This window comes from Lynx canadensis, chromosome A3, assembly GCF_007474595.2.
Source record: "Lynx canadensis isolate LIC74 chromosome A3, mLynCan4.pri.v2, whole genome shotgun sequence".
In the NCBI taxonomy this organism is placed as follows: Eukaryota; Metazoa; Chordata; class Mammalia; order Carnivora; family Felidae; genus Lynx; species Lynx canadensis.
Genome location: NC_044305.1, coordinates 30,325,341 through 30,342,190, shown reverse-complemented (window position 1 = coordinate 30,342,190; position 16,850 = coordinate 30,325,341). Strand labels below are relative to the sequence as shown.

The 16,850-nt window shown below is 47.0% G+C and overlaps 1 protein-coding gene across 6 annotated transcripts in view; it reads right to left on the bottom strand.

Annotated features, from left to right (window-relative positions):
- Positions 1-248: 248 nt before the first annotated feature.
- SMOX (spermine oxidase) overlaps positions 249-16,850 on the bottom strand; it is a 49,371-nt gene continuing 32,769 nt past the window's right edge. For 3 of the 6 annotated variants that reach the window (XM_030310012.1, XM_030310014.1, XM_030310013.1), the window contains exons 4-9: positions 15,667-15,840; positions 14,744-15,503; positions 14,006-14,166; positions 12,045-12,134; positions 10,791-11,594; positions 249-1,035 (exon numbers count right to left, since the gene is read on the bottom strand). In XM_030310012.1, coding sequence (XP_030165872.1) covers positions 11,457-11,594; positions 12,045-12,134; positions 14,006-14,166; positions 14,744-15,503; positions 15,667-15,840 — 1,323 coding nt within the window. In that variant the 3' untranslated portion in view covers positions 249-1,035; positions 10,791-11,456. Of the gene's footprint in view, positions 1,036-10,790; positions 11,595-12,044; positions 12,135-14,005; positions 14,167-14,743; positions 15,504-15,666; positions 15,841-16,850 lie in introns of those variants that run through there. The other 3 variants (XM_030310015.1, XM_030310016.2, XM_030310017.2) reach the window with 3 other exon arrangements.

Here is a 16,850-nt window from a genome sequence, read left to right as displayed (position 1 = left end):
TCTAGTTCTTGCTCTGAGCCTGAACAAACAATGGCCCAGACTGGAACACCCACTCGTGTGGCCTAGAACAAGGACCCCACCATCCCAAGCCCTAGGTTCCTCCGTCTGTTACTGGGGGCTCACATTTTCCGTGAGAAGCAAATGAGATCCTATTGTACATGTGTGTTGAAGAAAAGAGTTATAAAGAGAGACTGTGGTTTTCTGACCCAAATAGGGTATCATACAGGCATAAAGGCAAGAGGCAAATATTCCCAGACATGAATGAATTCTTCTTTTAAAACAGTACCCTTCGAAAAAGCCCAGTCAACATAAACACAATGAAAAAGAATAAATCTGAAACAAAAAAGGGCTATAACTGAAGTCCCAGAGAATACTGTGAACAATTTGAAAGCAGTAAATGTTTAAACCATCATGAAAAGGCCAATTTTCTAAGAAAATATAAATCACCAAAATTGCATCCTCCCCCAAAAGTCGAAAACGTTAACAGAATGTGATCATAAAAGAAATTAAAACATCAAAGTTCTACTTCCAAAAAACCCAAATGCAACCAGTTTTGCAAGTAAGTTCTTTAAACTTCCAGGAACCACATATTTAACATTCTATACACACTTTTCTAATGCATATAGGAAAAAGATGCAAAGCTACCCAAATTATTTTAAAAGCCCAAGAGGGGAAGAAAGAAAAGCCTGGAAAGCCTAAGGTAAAAAATCTTAGGTCACTTGTGAACATAGATGCAAAAGCCTAAATAAATATTTGCACGTGAAATCCATCAGCATATTAAAATAATAATATGTCATGACCAGTATGATAGATTGTATTATAATTATGAAAACATTTGCTGCCCCAACCTGCTGGGTACTTTTCTGCAGGAAGATTATATGCCTATTCACTGACATCAAGCAAGTTCAGCCACTGATTTGCTTTGACCAATAAAATGTAAATAGAAATAACATATGCCACTTCTGAGTAGAAATGTTAAGATGTTCCAGTATCTCTCTTTTCCATCTACCATGAGATGCTCCATCAACGTGGGCCCTAGAATTAAGAAGACATGAAATCAATCCTTAGTGCTCATATGTCATGAGCAAGAAATAAACATCTGTTGTAATTCACTAAGATTTAGGGATTGTTTGTTACCAGAGCAGAATTTAGCTTAAGCTGACTAATACACCAAGGTGAAGACGGTATCCAAAACACAGGGAAAACATTAGAAATATTAATGTAATTAACACATTAACAGATAAATGGAGAAAACCCCTACGATAATCTCAATTGATACCAAAAAAGCATTTGATAAAATTCAATATTCACTTATAATAAAACAGTTACAAACTAGATCTTGAAGGGGATTTCTTCAACCTGATAAGAGGTACCCACCAGAAACCAAAAGCAAACAGCATACTTAGAAACTGCAGAAGCATTCCCATTAAAGTTTGGAACAAGGCTATGATCCCCTTATCGCTCCTTTACTCAACATTGTACCAGTAGCTACACTTAATACAGTAAGGAAAGAGAAAAAGACACAACAGGTACATTAACAGTAAAAAAAAAAAAAAAAAAAAAGGACTATCAAATTTGGCAAGTAATATGACCTTCTACCCAGAAAACCCGAGAAAAGTCCTGGATAAATAATTGAAACTAATAAAAGAGTTTGCATTTAGCCAAGTATAAACCAATATTCAGGAATAGCCTTCCTATTCCCCAGCAAGACAAAAAAATCAAATAATCATTTGATGGCATTTCATATCAGTGGGGAAAAGGTGGACCACCCAACAAGAAATAATCGGGATAAGCAGCCAATCCCTGCCTCATACCACAAGTCCACTAAAGATCTAAACACATAAAATAAACGTTTAAGAACTCTTTTTAAAAAACACAGAATCCTATCTTCATGACTTGGGATAGAAATGTATATTCTTAAATAGGTTACAGAAAGCACAAACCATAAAAGAAAAGATTCATGAACGTTTGTTCTTTCTGAATTTAAAGCTTCTATATGTCAAGAGACCCCATAAACAATGCAGCTGACTGGAAGAAAATATATGCAATTCATATCATGGACAAAAAGACTATAGTCCTCAATATATATATATTTTTAACTCCTACAAATCACTAAGAAACTACCAAAACTGTGGGCTAAGGGATAGGAGAGACAACCCACGGCGGGGGGGGGGGGGGGGGGGGGGGGGGGCAGGGGAGACAGAGAATTTCTAATAATCACAAGAAAAAATATCACTAGTTGGGAAATGCAATTAAAACAAAAATGAGACACCTGGTTTTACCTACCTGGTGACAAAAAATAAATAAACACGAATTTTTCATTACACTGAGTGATGGCAAAACGGCGTAGATACAAGTGCTCGCATACCCCATCTGTGGGAGTGTAATTTGGCAAACCGCTTTTCAGGGTAATTTGGCGGTGTCTTCCAAAACTGAAAATACTTACACCCTATGATCCAGGGACCTTTACACGGTGCACACAGAGGCATTGTCTATGGTTATTACAGCATTGTTTATAATAACAAATAACTAGAAACAAGAAAACGTCCATCCTTGGCAAAGGGGATACTTAAGTGAAGCATGGTCATACAATGAAATGTTATGTATCAGTTACAAGGAATATATGAGATACATAATTTCAACAGAGAGTTCTCTTTTTGTTGTGTGAACAAAAAGCTAATTGAAAGAGAATATGGGGGCACCGGGTGGCTCAGTGGGTTAAGCATCCAACTTTCTTTTGCTCAGATCATGATCTCACCATTCATGAGTTCAAGCCCCGCATCAGGCTCTGTGCTGACAGCTCGGAGCCTGGAGTCTGCTTCGGATTCTGTGTCCCCCTCTTTCTCTGCCCCTCCCCACTCGTGCTCTGTCTCTCCCTCTCAAAATTAATAAACATTAAGATAAACTTAAAAAAAAAAGGAGAATACATACAGGGTAATTCCATTTATCTAAAAATACATATACATACAAAATACTATATAATTTGCATTCACATATTATGTATGTAGAAATGTATTTTTATATTTTGGTAGGACAAACACGAAATTCTTAAGATGGGGGATCAGAATTAAGGAAATGATCACAGGAAACTCCAGCTTTATCTGTAAAGTTCCTTTATTTTTAGGAGAATATTTTCACAAGTACTTGTGTCACTAAAAACTAATTTTTAAAAATCTGAGAATTTTCGGGGGTGCCTGGGTGGCTCAGTTGGTTAAACATCTGACTTCAGCTCAGGTCATGATCTCATGGTTCATGAGTTCAAGCCCCATATTGCGTTCCATGCTGACAGTGCAGAGCCTGCTTGGGATTTTCTCTCTCATTCTCACTCTCCTCTCTGCTCCTCCCCCACTTGTGTTTTCTCTCTCAAAATAAATAATAAATAAATTTTAATAAATCTGGGAATTTTATATCAATTATATTATTACCTTCATCCATTTAATAAACTTTTTTGTAGCCTTGTTAAATACTTGGATGCTATGGGGATATGAAGAGGCAGTCACTGTGAACCACCTAAGACACATGATCGCGTTATTGGCAAACAAGGCAGGTACGATGATGGCAGTAAAAAATCAAACTGAAGCGCCTTGGGAATTCAGAAGACAGAAATCTACTTCTAGAAGGGGCAGGGAGTTATGGATAAGACAGTAAAATCACCAGAAAGCTCATTAAAGGGGATTACCTGGATGCTGAGTCTTAAAGCTTTGGCAACCTGGGAGAAAATCTTGAGACAAGCAAGGGAGAAATGACACCTTCTTGTAGGGAGACACAATTGTAAAGACAGCGGATTTCTCATCAGAATCATGGAGGCCAGAAGAAAGGCACAGCATTTAAGTACTGAAGAAGCTGCCCATCAGAATCGTACATCCAGTGGAAATGTCCTTCAGAATGAAAGGGATGGGAGGAGGCTAGAATGATCCATGTGGTGATGAAGACATCAGTAAGAACTCACGCCTAACACAGATACGGATAGGTACATTAAAAAATACTCACAGATGTGTAGATACATAGGTTAGTATACACACAGCTCTGTCAGCCAAGAGAGCCTAGAAGCAATGATACCTCCGTGGCACAAGCACACCTAATGCCCAAACCTTGGTTCCTTTTTTTTTTTTTTAAGTTTATTTATCTTGAGGGTGGGGGGAGGGCAGAGAGGGAGGGAAAGAGAGAATTCCAGGCAGGTTCTGCACTGTCAACACAGAGCCCCACGCGGGGCTCTAACTCACAAACCGTGAAGATCATGACCTGAGCCGAAGTTGGATGCTTAACCGACTGAGCCACCCAGGCGCCCTATCAAAAGGGCTAGGATTCCGTACAGAAGTGTCTACTTCTATGACTAGGGCAGGATGTCACAGGATGAGCCTAGAATATCTTGTACTGCCAGAAAGTAAAGAAGCACTCCAAAAAAGAAAAAAACAAAAACAAAAACAAGCCACACACACATTGATGGGGGTATGTCCAAGGGACATAGGAGTCCACTGAAAGATTTCCCAATGATCAAAGCTGGAACAATATAATAACAAGATTAAGTAGTATTGGACAATCCAAAGTATAAAATAAATACCCATGAATCCATTCTGATACATAAAAATAACTGAATAAATTAATAAAGGATTGGGACGGGGGGAGACAATGCTCCTGGGCAGAAGAATCCCAAATAAATTAAGGTAGATACTCTAAAGAAGGGGAGCATCACTCCTTACTTGCGGCTGCACAAAGTGACTTCTTTCCAAAGAGCAGAGCACGGAAAGGAGGAAAAGACTAACTTCCCGGTGCGGAAACCTGACAAACACAACCTCAACCAGTGAGCAAGGCTCATATCAACAGTCCTAAGTCATGTTGATGGTACCTACACTTGACACGATGACATAGAATGGCACTTGACTTCTGTGGTTTTCCTCCCCAAAACCTACAACCCCAGTCCAATCATGAGAAAAACATCAGAAAAATTCCAGTAGAGAGGTAATCGTACAATATACCTGGCTGCATTCCTCAAAATTGGTAAGATCATCAAAAACAAGGAGAGTCTGAGAAAATGTCACGACCAAGAGGAACCTAAGGAAATGTGACAACTAAATATAACCTAGTATCCTGGGTGGAATTCTGGAACCAAAAAGGGGCATTAGGTAAAAACTAAGGAAATCTGAATCAACTAGAGACTTTTGTTAATAATAATGTACCATCATTGGTTCTTTGGTTGTAACAAGCATATAATATTCATGAAAAAAAATGTTAATAATAGGGGAGATGGTTGGGGGAGGGGACTCTATATATTTACTTCTTCCTACATCTGAAACTGTTCTAAAATAGTCTACTGATATCACAAAAGAAAAAAACCCTGATAGAACGAAAAGGATACATAAATACAAAATTCTAATTAGACCCTTTAACACTATTCTCTCAACAATTGCTAGAACTATATAGAAAATCAGCAAGGATATAGAAGAAACCAAGAATACCATCAACCAACAGGATATCATCAACATCCACAGAACACTCCATTCAACAATAGCAGAAAACACATCCTTCGCAAGCCCATAAATCATGTACCAAGAGAGCCCATATGCTGGACCATAAAACAAACTCCATAAATTTAAAAGAGTTTAAATCATACCGTCCAACTTTGTTTGGGAAACCAAATAAGTCACATTTCTTATTCATTCGTTCACTCATCTACTTAGTGAATGTATTTCTCAAAGCATAATTAAATCTTCTTTGAGGCTGGCATACAAAAGGAAAACACTAAAAGTCTGGTAGAGAAACGGAAGAGAACGGGAGGGTATGGAAGGCGGGAGGGAGGGAAGGAGGGAGGGAGGGAGGAGAGAAAAAAATCTCATCTCAGGGCCAACAAGGTCCCTTTTTACTGTTAAGAATGAAAAATAAACGATACTCCAGAATAAGTTACAATGTTATTTTACCCACTTACTCAACATAAATTAAAGGTATTTTCTGTGATTTGTTGGGAGGTCTCTTTGTTGTTGAATTCAGAAAAGACCACAGAGAATCCAGGGCACACACGTTCTCCCTGCAGCCAAGAGGGCTGTAGTCCTATATGGCCAGCAGATGGCGCCAAAGGACAGGTTTCAAACGATGAGGTCGTCCTCACTTCAAGAGACCCTGGAGTCAGCAGGGATCCTCCCTGCCTCTGCTAGCCTTAGTGAGAAGGGGAGCCAACCCAGCCCTTCCCGTGTGTGCGTGTGTGCGTGTGTGTGTGTGTGTGTGTGTGTGTGTCTTTCTCTCTCTCTCTCTGCAACCTAAGGATCCCCACCACCAACTGCTAGGGTAAGGATAGTGAGAATTCAGAGAGCAAGTGTAGAAACACTAGCATGAAAGGAAGGCAAGGGAAGGTGGTAGAAAGAGGAGAGGGTGATGGAAAGACAAGAGCATCTTGAAATGTGGATGGGAAGGATGGAGTAGAGAGAAGGGGGAGAGGAAAAGGTGAGGCAAGGTCCCTGAGTTTGGAACATGAGATGCACAAGTGGAGGGTCACATACTTCCTTTGGGGTCAGGGATGGGGGAGTGAGGGGGGGGGATAGGGTGGTCCCTATAAGGATGGGTGTTTAGATTAGCTATTTGTAGACCTGCAGAGGAAGTTGCCTCCAATGGCTTCTAGTGAGCCTATGAAGAAGGACACTTTGGGAGACATTGTTGTCTGTTGACAGTGAGGAGACAGGGGGGTTCGGGGGTTGAAGGGGAGAACAGACAAGGGAAACCTAAGAGGGTTGCCTCAAAATTGCTCCAATACTGAGCTCATTGAAATAAAACATGCCTGACATTTTGCATCCCCTAACAGAAAGCCAGGTTTTGAACACACCTGCAAAATCAGCGTCCAACAACCACTGCCAAAATCATGAAAGGCGAGAGCAGATTTTGTATCCGCATCTCCAGTTAAACAGTATGAAGCAACCCCTTCCTTTCTTACATTAAATGCCTACCATCAGCTCAGATGTCCTGGATGCCACCTTAGGGCCACAAGTCTTCCGTTCTGTTGAGATTAGATTACCCTGCCTAAATCAAGAGCAGCCTCAACAAACGGCACAGCCAGTCATTATGAGAAAACACGGCCTCGTGTAACTCTACCATTATGTTTGGCAGACCATTAATTAGGCAGGCGGTTCTCTAGAACTGAACCAGCAGCCCACCTCGCTCTGCACCTTGGGCTTACCCTTGGGCTCGTCTCAACAGGCCCAAGTAAGTCAATGCAGGGAAACTCAAATCAGAGATGCTTCTCTCCTACCTTTGTACACAGTGCAGACATTCCAAGTGGCTCCCACGAAGTAGGAGCTGTTAACCTGTCCCATAGAAGCAAAGGTGGAGAGGCACGGTACTTGCCAAGTACCCCAGGCCCCTTGAAGAAACAATTCTGAGGCTTCCACATCACCACAACTGAAAGCCTTGCTCATGAGGTCACTGATGCCCACAGCACAAGACATCATGCAACTATCCTACTAGAATCCTATGGCCAGAAAAGAAATTTCCTCTCATGTGACCTTCTCTGGGTGACAGGAAATGTACAGCAGGCGTTGACGTGGGTGTTGGCCCGAGCATGCCACATTTGCCACCCCTGATAGATTCCTTTGAGTTTCAATCAAGGCCAAGGCTGCTTCAGAGACTTAGTCACAGCAAGGAATTCATCCCATGTTCCTGGTACATCTAATCTGTCTTGCTTCTGAATGGCCCTTGCATTTATCTGCCTCAAATATGTGTATTTAATGTTTTATTTATTTTTGAGAGAGACAGATTATGGGCTGGGGAGGGGCAGAGACATGGAGAGACACAAAATTCAAAGCAGGCTCCAGGCTCTGAGCTGTCAGTGCAGAACCCGACGCGGCACTCGAACTCGTGAACCATGAGATCATGACCTGAGCTGAAGTCGGACGCTTAACCGACTGAACCTCCCAGGCACCCCTGCCTCAAATCTGTTTTTGAAGCTGCCAATCATAAATGCTACCCACATTAAATGATTGTTTGATAGGGAGGCAGCACCCTGGAAGGCTCTGGCAAACTCTCCAGGGCCACCGCTCCCATACCTGTCCCCACATTTCCCCCGGGGCTGTTCCCTTCCCCCTCAGATGGCATCCCCTGCAAGCTGCATGGCCTTGCACAATCCCACACTATCCTGGGAACCTCAATTTTCCCTGCTGTGAAACAGTCCCCACCTCCCTCACATGGCTGCAGGTGCCTAGATGAGGGGACATAGGCAAGGAGTCTGATAAATGGTGACATACTAGTAAACACAAGGCCAGTCCTTATCACCAGGCAGCCAGAGGGACATAAGTAGGTCCTTCCTCCCTTTATCTGCTCTCAGGATGTCATCCCTGTTGCAAGGAGGAAATTTGTTGGGTCAACACAACCGTATATTTTTGGATGGAAGGGTGGAGGGAAGGATGTCCTCAGACTCTTTTTTAAACTTCATAAATTGAGTTATATCACACACACAGAAAAGTGCATAAACCTTCAGTGTGTAACCCAGTGCATTTTTACGAACGTATACACCCATGCAACCACCACCCAGATCAAAATATGGAATAGTTCTGTAACCAGAAAGCACCCCTTACTCCCTCCCAGGCACTGCTCTGTCCCCTCATATCTAACACGATAGTTTTATAGGTTCTTCAACTTCACAGAAAAAAACCATACAGCATATAGCCTTGTGACTGGCTACTTTCACTCAACATAATGTCTTTGAAATTAATCAATGTTGCAAATATCAACTTGTGTTTTTCTATTGCTATGTAGTATTCCATTGTATGGAGGTAATACGGTTCGCCTGCTTTACTATGGATGGACATCTAGCCGCTTCCAGTTTTTAGCTATTACAAACTATGTCGCTATGAACATTCTGGTACATAAGTTTGGTGGCCATATGCATTCTTATCCCTTGGGTGGGCACACGCCAGTTTCAGTAGAATCTGCCACAGAGTTTCCCAGTGTGGCTTGCCCATTTCCACTCTCTCCAGCAATGGCCTCAGATTTCTTTCCTTTTCTTTTTTTTTTTTCTTTCCTTTTCCTTTTTTTTTTTTTTTTTTTTTTTTTTTTTTTTTTTTTTTGGTGGCACCAGCCTCTTCTTTACATGGTTCAATAAATAGAATGAGCCTGCAATGTGGAGTCAGACCTCCATGACCTTGGGTGCCATTACTTAACTCTTGTAAGACTTGTCTCCCCATGGGGATAAACTGCCCTCCCCAGCCTGAGTTGGCATCCATATCAAATTAAGAGACCCGTGCACCCAGCATTAACAACTAGCACCTTGCCTGGCAGGTGGCCAGCTCTAAGTGACTATTCCCTCCCTCCCCACTACCCACACCTGAAGCTCCCCAGCGTGCAATCATAGAATAAACATTTATAGCCCTCTGACCCTCATAGAGTCCTTTAAAATTCCCCTGCCAGTGAGCCTCAGAATCTACCTATTACTCTCTTCCCCCATACTTATGTGACAGGCCACTTCTACCATCCCACCACAGTTAGTGGGGAAAATCCAGGACACAGGGAGGGTGCACACTGGATCACTGCCTCCCAAGGCCAAGTTAACAGAGGATGCTTCTTGCAAAGCAACTCTGGGCCAGGAGGGAGATACACCCCTGGACCAAAGCAAGGTCCAAATTTACGTGGTCTGTTTAAGTGTTGTTACGGAATGATCTCCAAGATACATTATGTTGACTAAAACAAGCAAAATGCAGGACAGGATGAATACTTGGTCACTTTTGTGCGAAAAGGAGAGAGCAGGGCCCATCTTTATATTGACATATCTAGAAATGGACACACAAGGCACTAATCACGTGGGGTGTGGGGAGCAACAGTGGTACTGGGGGCAGGTGTGGAGGGAGGGGTCTCCACGGATCCTTTCATGACTTTGAGCTTGAACCACATCTTTAGCTGCTCCTATAATTTTTATACAGTTACAATCTTTTAAGCTATGTGGCAGGCGATTATGAACCCCTGACCTAAACTCCAGGGGGGACCAACCTTGGTGAAGCAAGGACACCTGTTAGCTGTGTGGGCATGGCGGGTGTGCATGCAGGGAGGGTGTGTCGGGAGGTGCAGGTAGGCATGTGTGTAGGCGTGTCTATGTGTTAGACATCTCCACCATAACCCAAGGAAACAGGGGACAGGATGTAGAGTCCTGTTAGGGGCAGTGCCTTCAACTTGTGAGAAGGGAGCCCAACCTAAGTACACACAGAGTCAGGCCGGGGTGGGGGGGGGGGTGGGGTGCCGAACCTGGATTTCCACAATTTCCTCCACCACCCAAACCCCCCAAGTCTATACAATTCAAACTCTATCACTAGCAATCTGGAGTCAAATCTGCAGTAATAAAATGACTAACTGTTCTTTAAGGTTCTGTGCTTGTGTATGTCAATGTAGTTGTGTGTAGCTGTAAGGGTGTGGGGTGCTATGTCTGTGTGGGAGTGAGTGGATTTGGTGTGTGGATGTGTGGATGTACTGTGTGTGCACACAGGTGAGTGTATGCGTGTGTGCACACATGTGCAAGTGACTGTATGTATATGCGATGTGTGTGCTTTCACTCAGTAAAAAAATAGCAGAAAAGACTACTCGCCCCCCCTCTGCCCCCCGTAAGTGATAGGCCCTTGGAATACAGCAGGTGAGAAATACTTAGGTATATCACAAAAAAAAAAAAAAAAAAAAAAGGCCACCCTATCCACCTTCCCAGAAGTCAACAGCAGCCACCCCAAAGGTCAGACCTAGGGCCCCACAGCCAGGTGACACTGACTGATAATTAATGCATCTGAGGTTGGCATGGAGCCACAACAGATGTCCCCTCCCATGGAACTCACCTTCGCTCCATGTGGCCATGCCACCCAGTAGGGCTCTGAGTAGTCCAGCAAAGGGCCGGTGGGCAGACACAGGCCCATCCTGAAGGAGCTGAGCTGAGTAGTGAGGAGCCCTTATCCCTGAGGGGTCTCGCCGGCAGGAAGGCAAACAACCACAAACAGATTGAGGTGAGGGGAGACCCCTTCCAGTAAGGCAGGCACCCTACCTTCTGGGGGCACAGCCAGGCCACAGCCCTCCCACCATCCCCTCATTCAAAGAGGATATGCTAACACAAAGTACAGACACACACATAAGAGGCTGAGGTAAATGGAAGAGACGAGCTGAGGGGTACGGGAAGGGCAAGCCTCTTTTATTATCCCAAAATGCAAAGTATTGAAGGCACTTACAATGACAAGGCAGGAGGGGAGGGGAGGCACAGGGAGGTCAGAGGTCAGAGGTCAGAGCACAGAGGTAAATCAACGGGCCCCACCCTGGTCACCACCCGGCACAGAGAAAAGGAAAAGCTACAGGACCAGATCTGAAGCCAGTCGGGGTGTCTAGCTCTACGAAAGGTACAAATCCATTCTACAGTGGATTAGGAAATTAGGAGCACACGGCAGCAAAGGGCAGGGCTGGCAGTCACGAGTTAGTGGCTCTTTAAGGAACACGCTCAGGAGTGAAGAGGGCCCTCAGGTCCCCTGCTGGAAGAGGTCCTGGTACATCTCGATGAGACGGGCAGCCTCGCGCTGGCCAGAGAGCAGAGCACCATGGGTGGTGGAGTAGTACTTGCGGTGAGTGGCCTCACCCGAGAACAGCACCTGCATGGGCTGGGCCAGGGGATGGGGAAGTGAGGGGGGAAGAGCAAGAAAGGCTAGGAGGCTACCTGTCTGCCCCAGGAACCCCCCCATCCGTACTACAAGTCAGAGAGCAGGCACCTGAGATGCAGGTATCGCTGCTTCCACAGGATGAGGAGTTGCCCATCCCACCTGGCCACCTTCCCCTGCTTCTTCCCCAGACATCCAGGTCTCAGTTCTTTCTGCTCTGAGGCTGCTAGGAGTCCCAGATCTGCAGTCTCAGAGGCTCATGGTGCCTCTTACTAGTGAACTCAGGGCAAATGGTTTAACCTTCCTAAGGCTTGATTTTCTCATCTGCAAAATGGGTTTATACCACCTACTTCTGATGGTGGTTGTAGGGATTAATTGAAACAATGTATCTAAAGCACTTAGAACCTGGAAGAACATAAGCACTCAATAAAGTTAGGCGGTAATTTAACAAACCTTTATGGAGCCCCTATTAGGGTCCAGGGACTGTTCTGAGCACTTGGAAGATAAAAGGTGACCGGGCTGCTGCTCTGAGGAGCTTCCTTGCTGGTGGGGAAGCCAGACACGAAACCCAATTACTAAACGGCGTCATGTGTGACTTGATGGGTGTTTGGGCAAGGTGCTGAGAGCCCAGAAAAGAGGCCCCCTGTAAGGGGGATTGCACAAAGCTTCCCAGAGGACAGGACCTTTGGGCTGCTTCTCAGAAGATGCTAGGTAAACAAACAGGCAAAAGACATTTCAAGAAGAAGGAAAAATGAGGGCAAAAATGCACCAAAGCAAGGGACAGTGAGAATTTTGGTACAGCCGGGGCTCCACCTCGAGAAAGCAAGCTGTGTAGGTAGGGGTCCAGGCAAACTACAAGTGCTTGCATTCCAAACTTGAGTTTGGACTCTATCCCACTGTGTCTCAAACTGAATGTGCAAAGGCACCAACTGGGGATCCCGGTAAAATGTAGGTTTTAATTCAACAGGTCTGGGGCGCACTGAGAGTCTGCATTTCTAACACACTCCCACATGATGCTGATGCTGCTGGTCCGCAGACCACTCACTTTGAGAAGTGCAAGCTTTAACCCACCAACAAGGAGCCCACAGAGGTCGTTAAGCCGCAGAGGGGTGGGGGGAGGCTTATCGTGGCAGAAGTAGGCGAGCTGCCTACTCCCACATCCATTCTGCTCTTTCTCCTCGGTAACAAAGCCCTGATTTTTAACTGGATTCATTGCCATCCAGAATAAAAATGACGCATCCCAACCTCTTTAGCAGCTGCTACAGGCACGTGACTAAGTTCTGGCCAATCAGCTTCAAGTGCACTGTGGTTTAGAAGCACTGACTCAGCCCCAGGGGTTCCTCTCTTTTGCCTTGTCTGCCCTGAGACTGGTAGCCTCACAGCCCTCTAGAACCACAAAGTGGCCTTGAAGACGGAGCCAGGTGCCAATGGTACTGGGTCCTGATACCTACCTCTGGATCTCCCTTTGTGTCTCTGTGTGCTTTAGGCCCCAGCAAACTCTGTCTGCTTTAGGCCCCAGTTACTTTCATGTTGTTTTGCTTTTTGCTGGATGCACTAGTCCTAACTTGATGAAGGTGACAAGAGAAGGTTTGCTTTTCAGGAGGATGGCTGTAGCATCTAAGGGCCTTTTCCTCTCTCCCGCTGAGCACAACCAGGCATGCCCAACACACGCTGGAAATCTTCTTCACCAATTACACCAAAGAACTGTTTTAAATATAATCCTGCTGGGTTTTAACATTTTTTTTTTTGTATGTGTCTGCTTGATGGGGGAAACTTGAAGTCCACTTTATAAAAACAGAAATATATACAATTTTTTTCTCAGATTTATTATTTTTCTCTATTATTTATTATATAGTTGATATAATTTAGGGGAGGGTCAGTACTCTCAATTTTATTTTCTGAAACTTATTAGGGGGGAAAAGTAAATAAAACATATTGGGGAAACTTACTCCTACTGAATGAGCGCTGTCCAACAGAACTTTCCATGGTGCTAGAAATGCTCTATAGCTACACAATCCAACAGCCACTAGCCGCACGCGGCTATCAAACTTGAAATGTGGCCAGTGCGACCAAGGAGCTAAATCTTTAAATCTATTAATTTAAATCATAATTAATTTCAACTAAATGTAACTAATGGCTAGAGCAGAACATGAAATGGCTCAGCTTTTACAACCTCAAGAAAGCTTTTAATATCTGTTTGATTCCATTTTTTCTTCCAGATGTGAAGTGCACGTGACCTTGCTTTCTCCTTCATCATCTCCTTCATCACAGGAGCTACACCGTCTGCCTCAGCTTGTCGTCACCCCTCGGCGGAACACCACCCTCCCCCTCCCCCCCAACCAAACCCACACACAAAACCCCTGCCCGCCCCCCCCACCGCCCCCCAGGACCTCCTCACCCTGCACCCCGCTCACCGCCAACTTGGAGCTCTCGGTGTATGGCAGGGGCTTGGCCAGCTTCTCCACATCTGCCCCACTAGATCCCACCTGCGTGTACGAATAGGAGCCTCGGAAATAGGGGTTGCTGCCCCAGGCCGAGCGCAGGATTCGCCGAGGTTTTGGAATGTTGGGGTTCCCTGTTGGGAAGTCGCAAGAGCCGAGGGGAAGGAAGATGATAAATGGCTGCACACAGAGGACACCCCTGAGCGGACAACTGGCACTCCACCTCCCTGGCTGCAAGACCAGCCCCCGCCAGCAGGCAGGGGGACGCAGGAAGAGGGGTGGAGAGGCTGGGGGCTCTAGCTGTTGGCCCTTCAGTGCCTCCCTGCGGACTGCCCAGCAAAACAGCTCATCTCTCTGGGTCCCTCGATTTCCTATATGAAAAATGTTCAACTCAGAGGATCTGACAGTGACACACAAATGCATCTCACAGCAGGGCAGTATGGGTAGGAAATGGGCGATCGGAGGTTTGGGGGTGATACCTGAGTTTTTACCGTCAGCCCTTAGAAGAAACACAGCACCCACGGTTTTCAGGGTTTCAAGTTCCAAAGCGCGTGCGGGGGGGGGGGGGGGGGGAGGGGGCGGGCTCTCCCAGTGGGCACGCCCCTCAGCTGCACCATCTGGGGATGCGGAAGAGCCACCGCAGGCGCAGAAGATGCAGAGGGTGGCAGAGGACCGGGAGGGGGCAGCGGGCGCAGCGGCGCGGGGACACACCTGTGAACTGCCGCAGCATCTCCGTGCAGATCTCGGCCACCGCCTCGTCGTCGCACTTCTCCATGACGAGGGCCTCCTCGCCGCAGATCCAGCCGCTCAGCACGTGGCCGTAGCGCTCAGGCGGGTAGAGGACATCGAAGCCGCAGATCTTGCGGTACCAGAGCTCCGGCGGGTAGGTGAGGGTGCCGCTCTCCGCCTCATCCTCCCACACAAACTGTATGCTGTTGCACTCGGGGCCCCAGAAGGGCTCCTCGAATTCCAGAAAGATCTTGTCGGTGGTGCCGATGCCCAGGCGGTGGATGGCGGCCACCTTCTCGGTGGGCAGGCCCGGCCGGAAGAAGCTGGTGTACTGCCTCTTGAGCACGCCCAGCGACACGGTCACGATCACGTGGTCCGCCGGGATCACCTCGCAGTCCTCACACTCCACCAGCACCGGCCACTGCTCGTCCTCATCCCGCCCATCCCCCCGGGGCTCCTCTCCCCCCTGGCCGCCCTCCCCGGCGTCAAGGTTGTGGTCACCCTCGCCCCGGGGCTCAATCTCAGGGCCCCGGGGGCGGGCCGAGGCCTGGTCCCAGTGCACACAACGGACTGGTTTCCCCAGCTGGATGACGTGGGCGGGGATGCCCTCGGCCAGCAGCTCCACAACCCGAATGAAGCCCGAAGGGATGATATGGTGGGCCCCGGGGATCTCGGTCCACTCCCCAAAGGCACTCAGGGACACATCGTCCATGCTGTGCGAGCTACTCTCACAGCTCTCCACCTGCGGGAAGAGCCAGAGAGGAGCCAGGTGACCACCAGGTCTCAGGCAGGGGTCAGAACGGGACCTCAGAGCAGCCCCGCCCTCCTTGGACCCAGATGCCCCAGGATCCGTCTTCTTCCCTCTGGCATCTGTATTCAACAAAGTTCTGAGAGGACAAGGATACCTTCAGGTACTGCTGGATCATGGCGAGTTTCAGGCACTTGGTGGCCTCAGGGTCGTCAGGGTCATCCCTGATGCGGTTGCGCACCTCTTCCCGGGTGAACACCCCCACGCTGTTCTGACTCTCAGCATTGACTGGTTTACCATGCCGGAAGAACTCCTGGGTCAAGTTATAGACCTGCCAGAGAAACCCCAGGAGACTGAAAACACACCTCTCTTCGCACCTCCCTCCATCTCAGACCAAAGGACCCCAGCTCAGAAGTCCCCATGTTCCCGATGCTCCCGGATATGCTGAGCCCATGGCTCCTCATCCTTGGTGAATCAGTGTGGCACTCCGTGCTGCGCTCAGGCTACACCAACAGGGCCAAGGTTCAGGGCTGGCAAGCTGTCCTGGACAGCCAGCCAGCTTACTTGCTTCCAGATCACCGTCTAAGGCCCCGTGGGTCTACGAAGGAGGGACGGGGCCCTGGAGGCTCTCCTGCAGGGCCCTTGCTGAAAACCAAGTAAAACGTTTGGTGCCTGGTGGGAAAGGAACCGCCCCCTCAAGGGCGCTATGTCCCCTAGCAGACCACCCACTGCAGAACCTGGGTCTGCACACCTTTCACTTTTCCAAGAACCAAATGCCCAAACCCTCTCCCTGCCACTCCTGCCCAAGCGTACCCTCTCCCAGGAGGGCAGTCTGGAACTGCTGCCTGGACAGTGTTTGGAGGAGAGGGAGCAGGAGGAGCCCTGAAACCTGACCTCCCAGGAGCCCCTCCCTGGCCCTGCTCAGGTCCACACAAAGTGCCCCTTTACTGCAGAACTCAGACATATTTAAGCAAGATGACCATGTTGGGGCAGGGCATGTGGTGGGGAGGGAGGCTCCAGTGTCCCAAGGAATGAAAATACAGGCATATTTTGGCAAGAACTCCAAACCATACCTTATCAACAGAAAGCAACAAACAGTCCCTTAGAGCAGGGTCCTATTACGTCCCATGCCTGCCAGGCATGTAACTCCCACCAAACACTAGGCAGATCTCCCTGAAGAAACTAAGCCAGTCCTGGGCCAGTCATGGCATCCCCAGAGGGCAAGGTCTGAGTCCCAACATTCACTCAACAAACTTTTACGGGGCCGTGCCAAACACAGATTGTAACGGTGAGGAAGACGGACACAGCCCTGAGCCCCTGCCTTCACTCAAACTGGGGAGA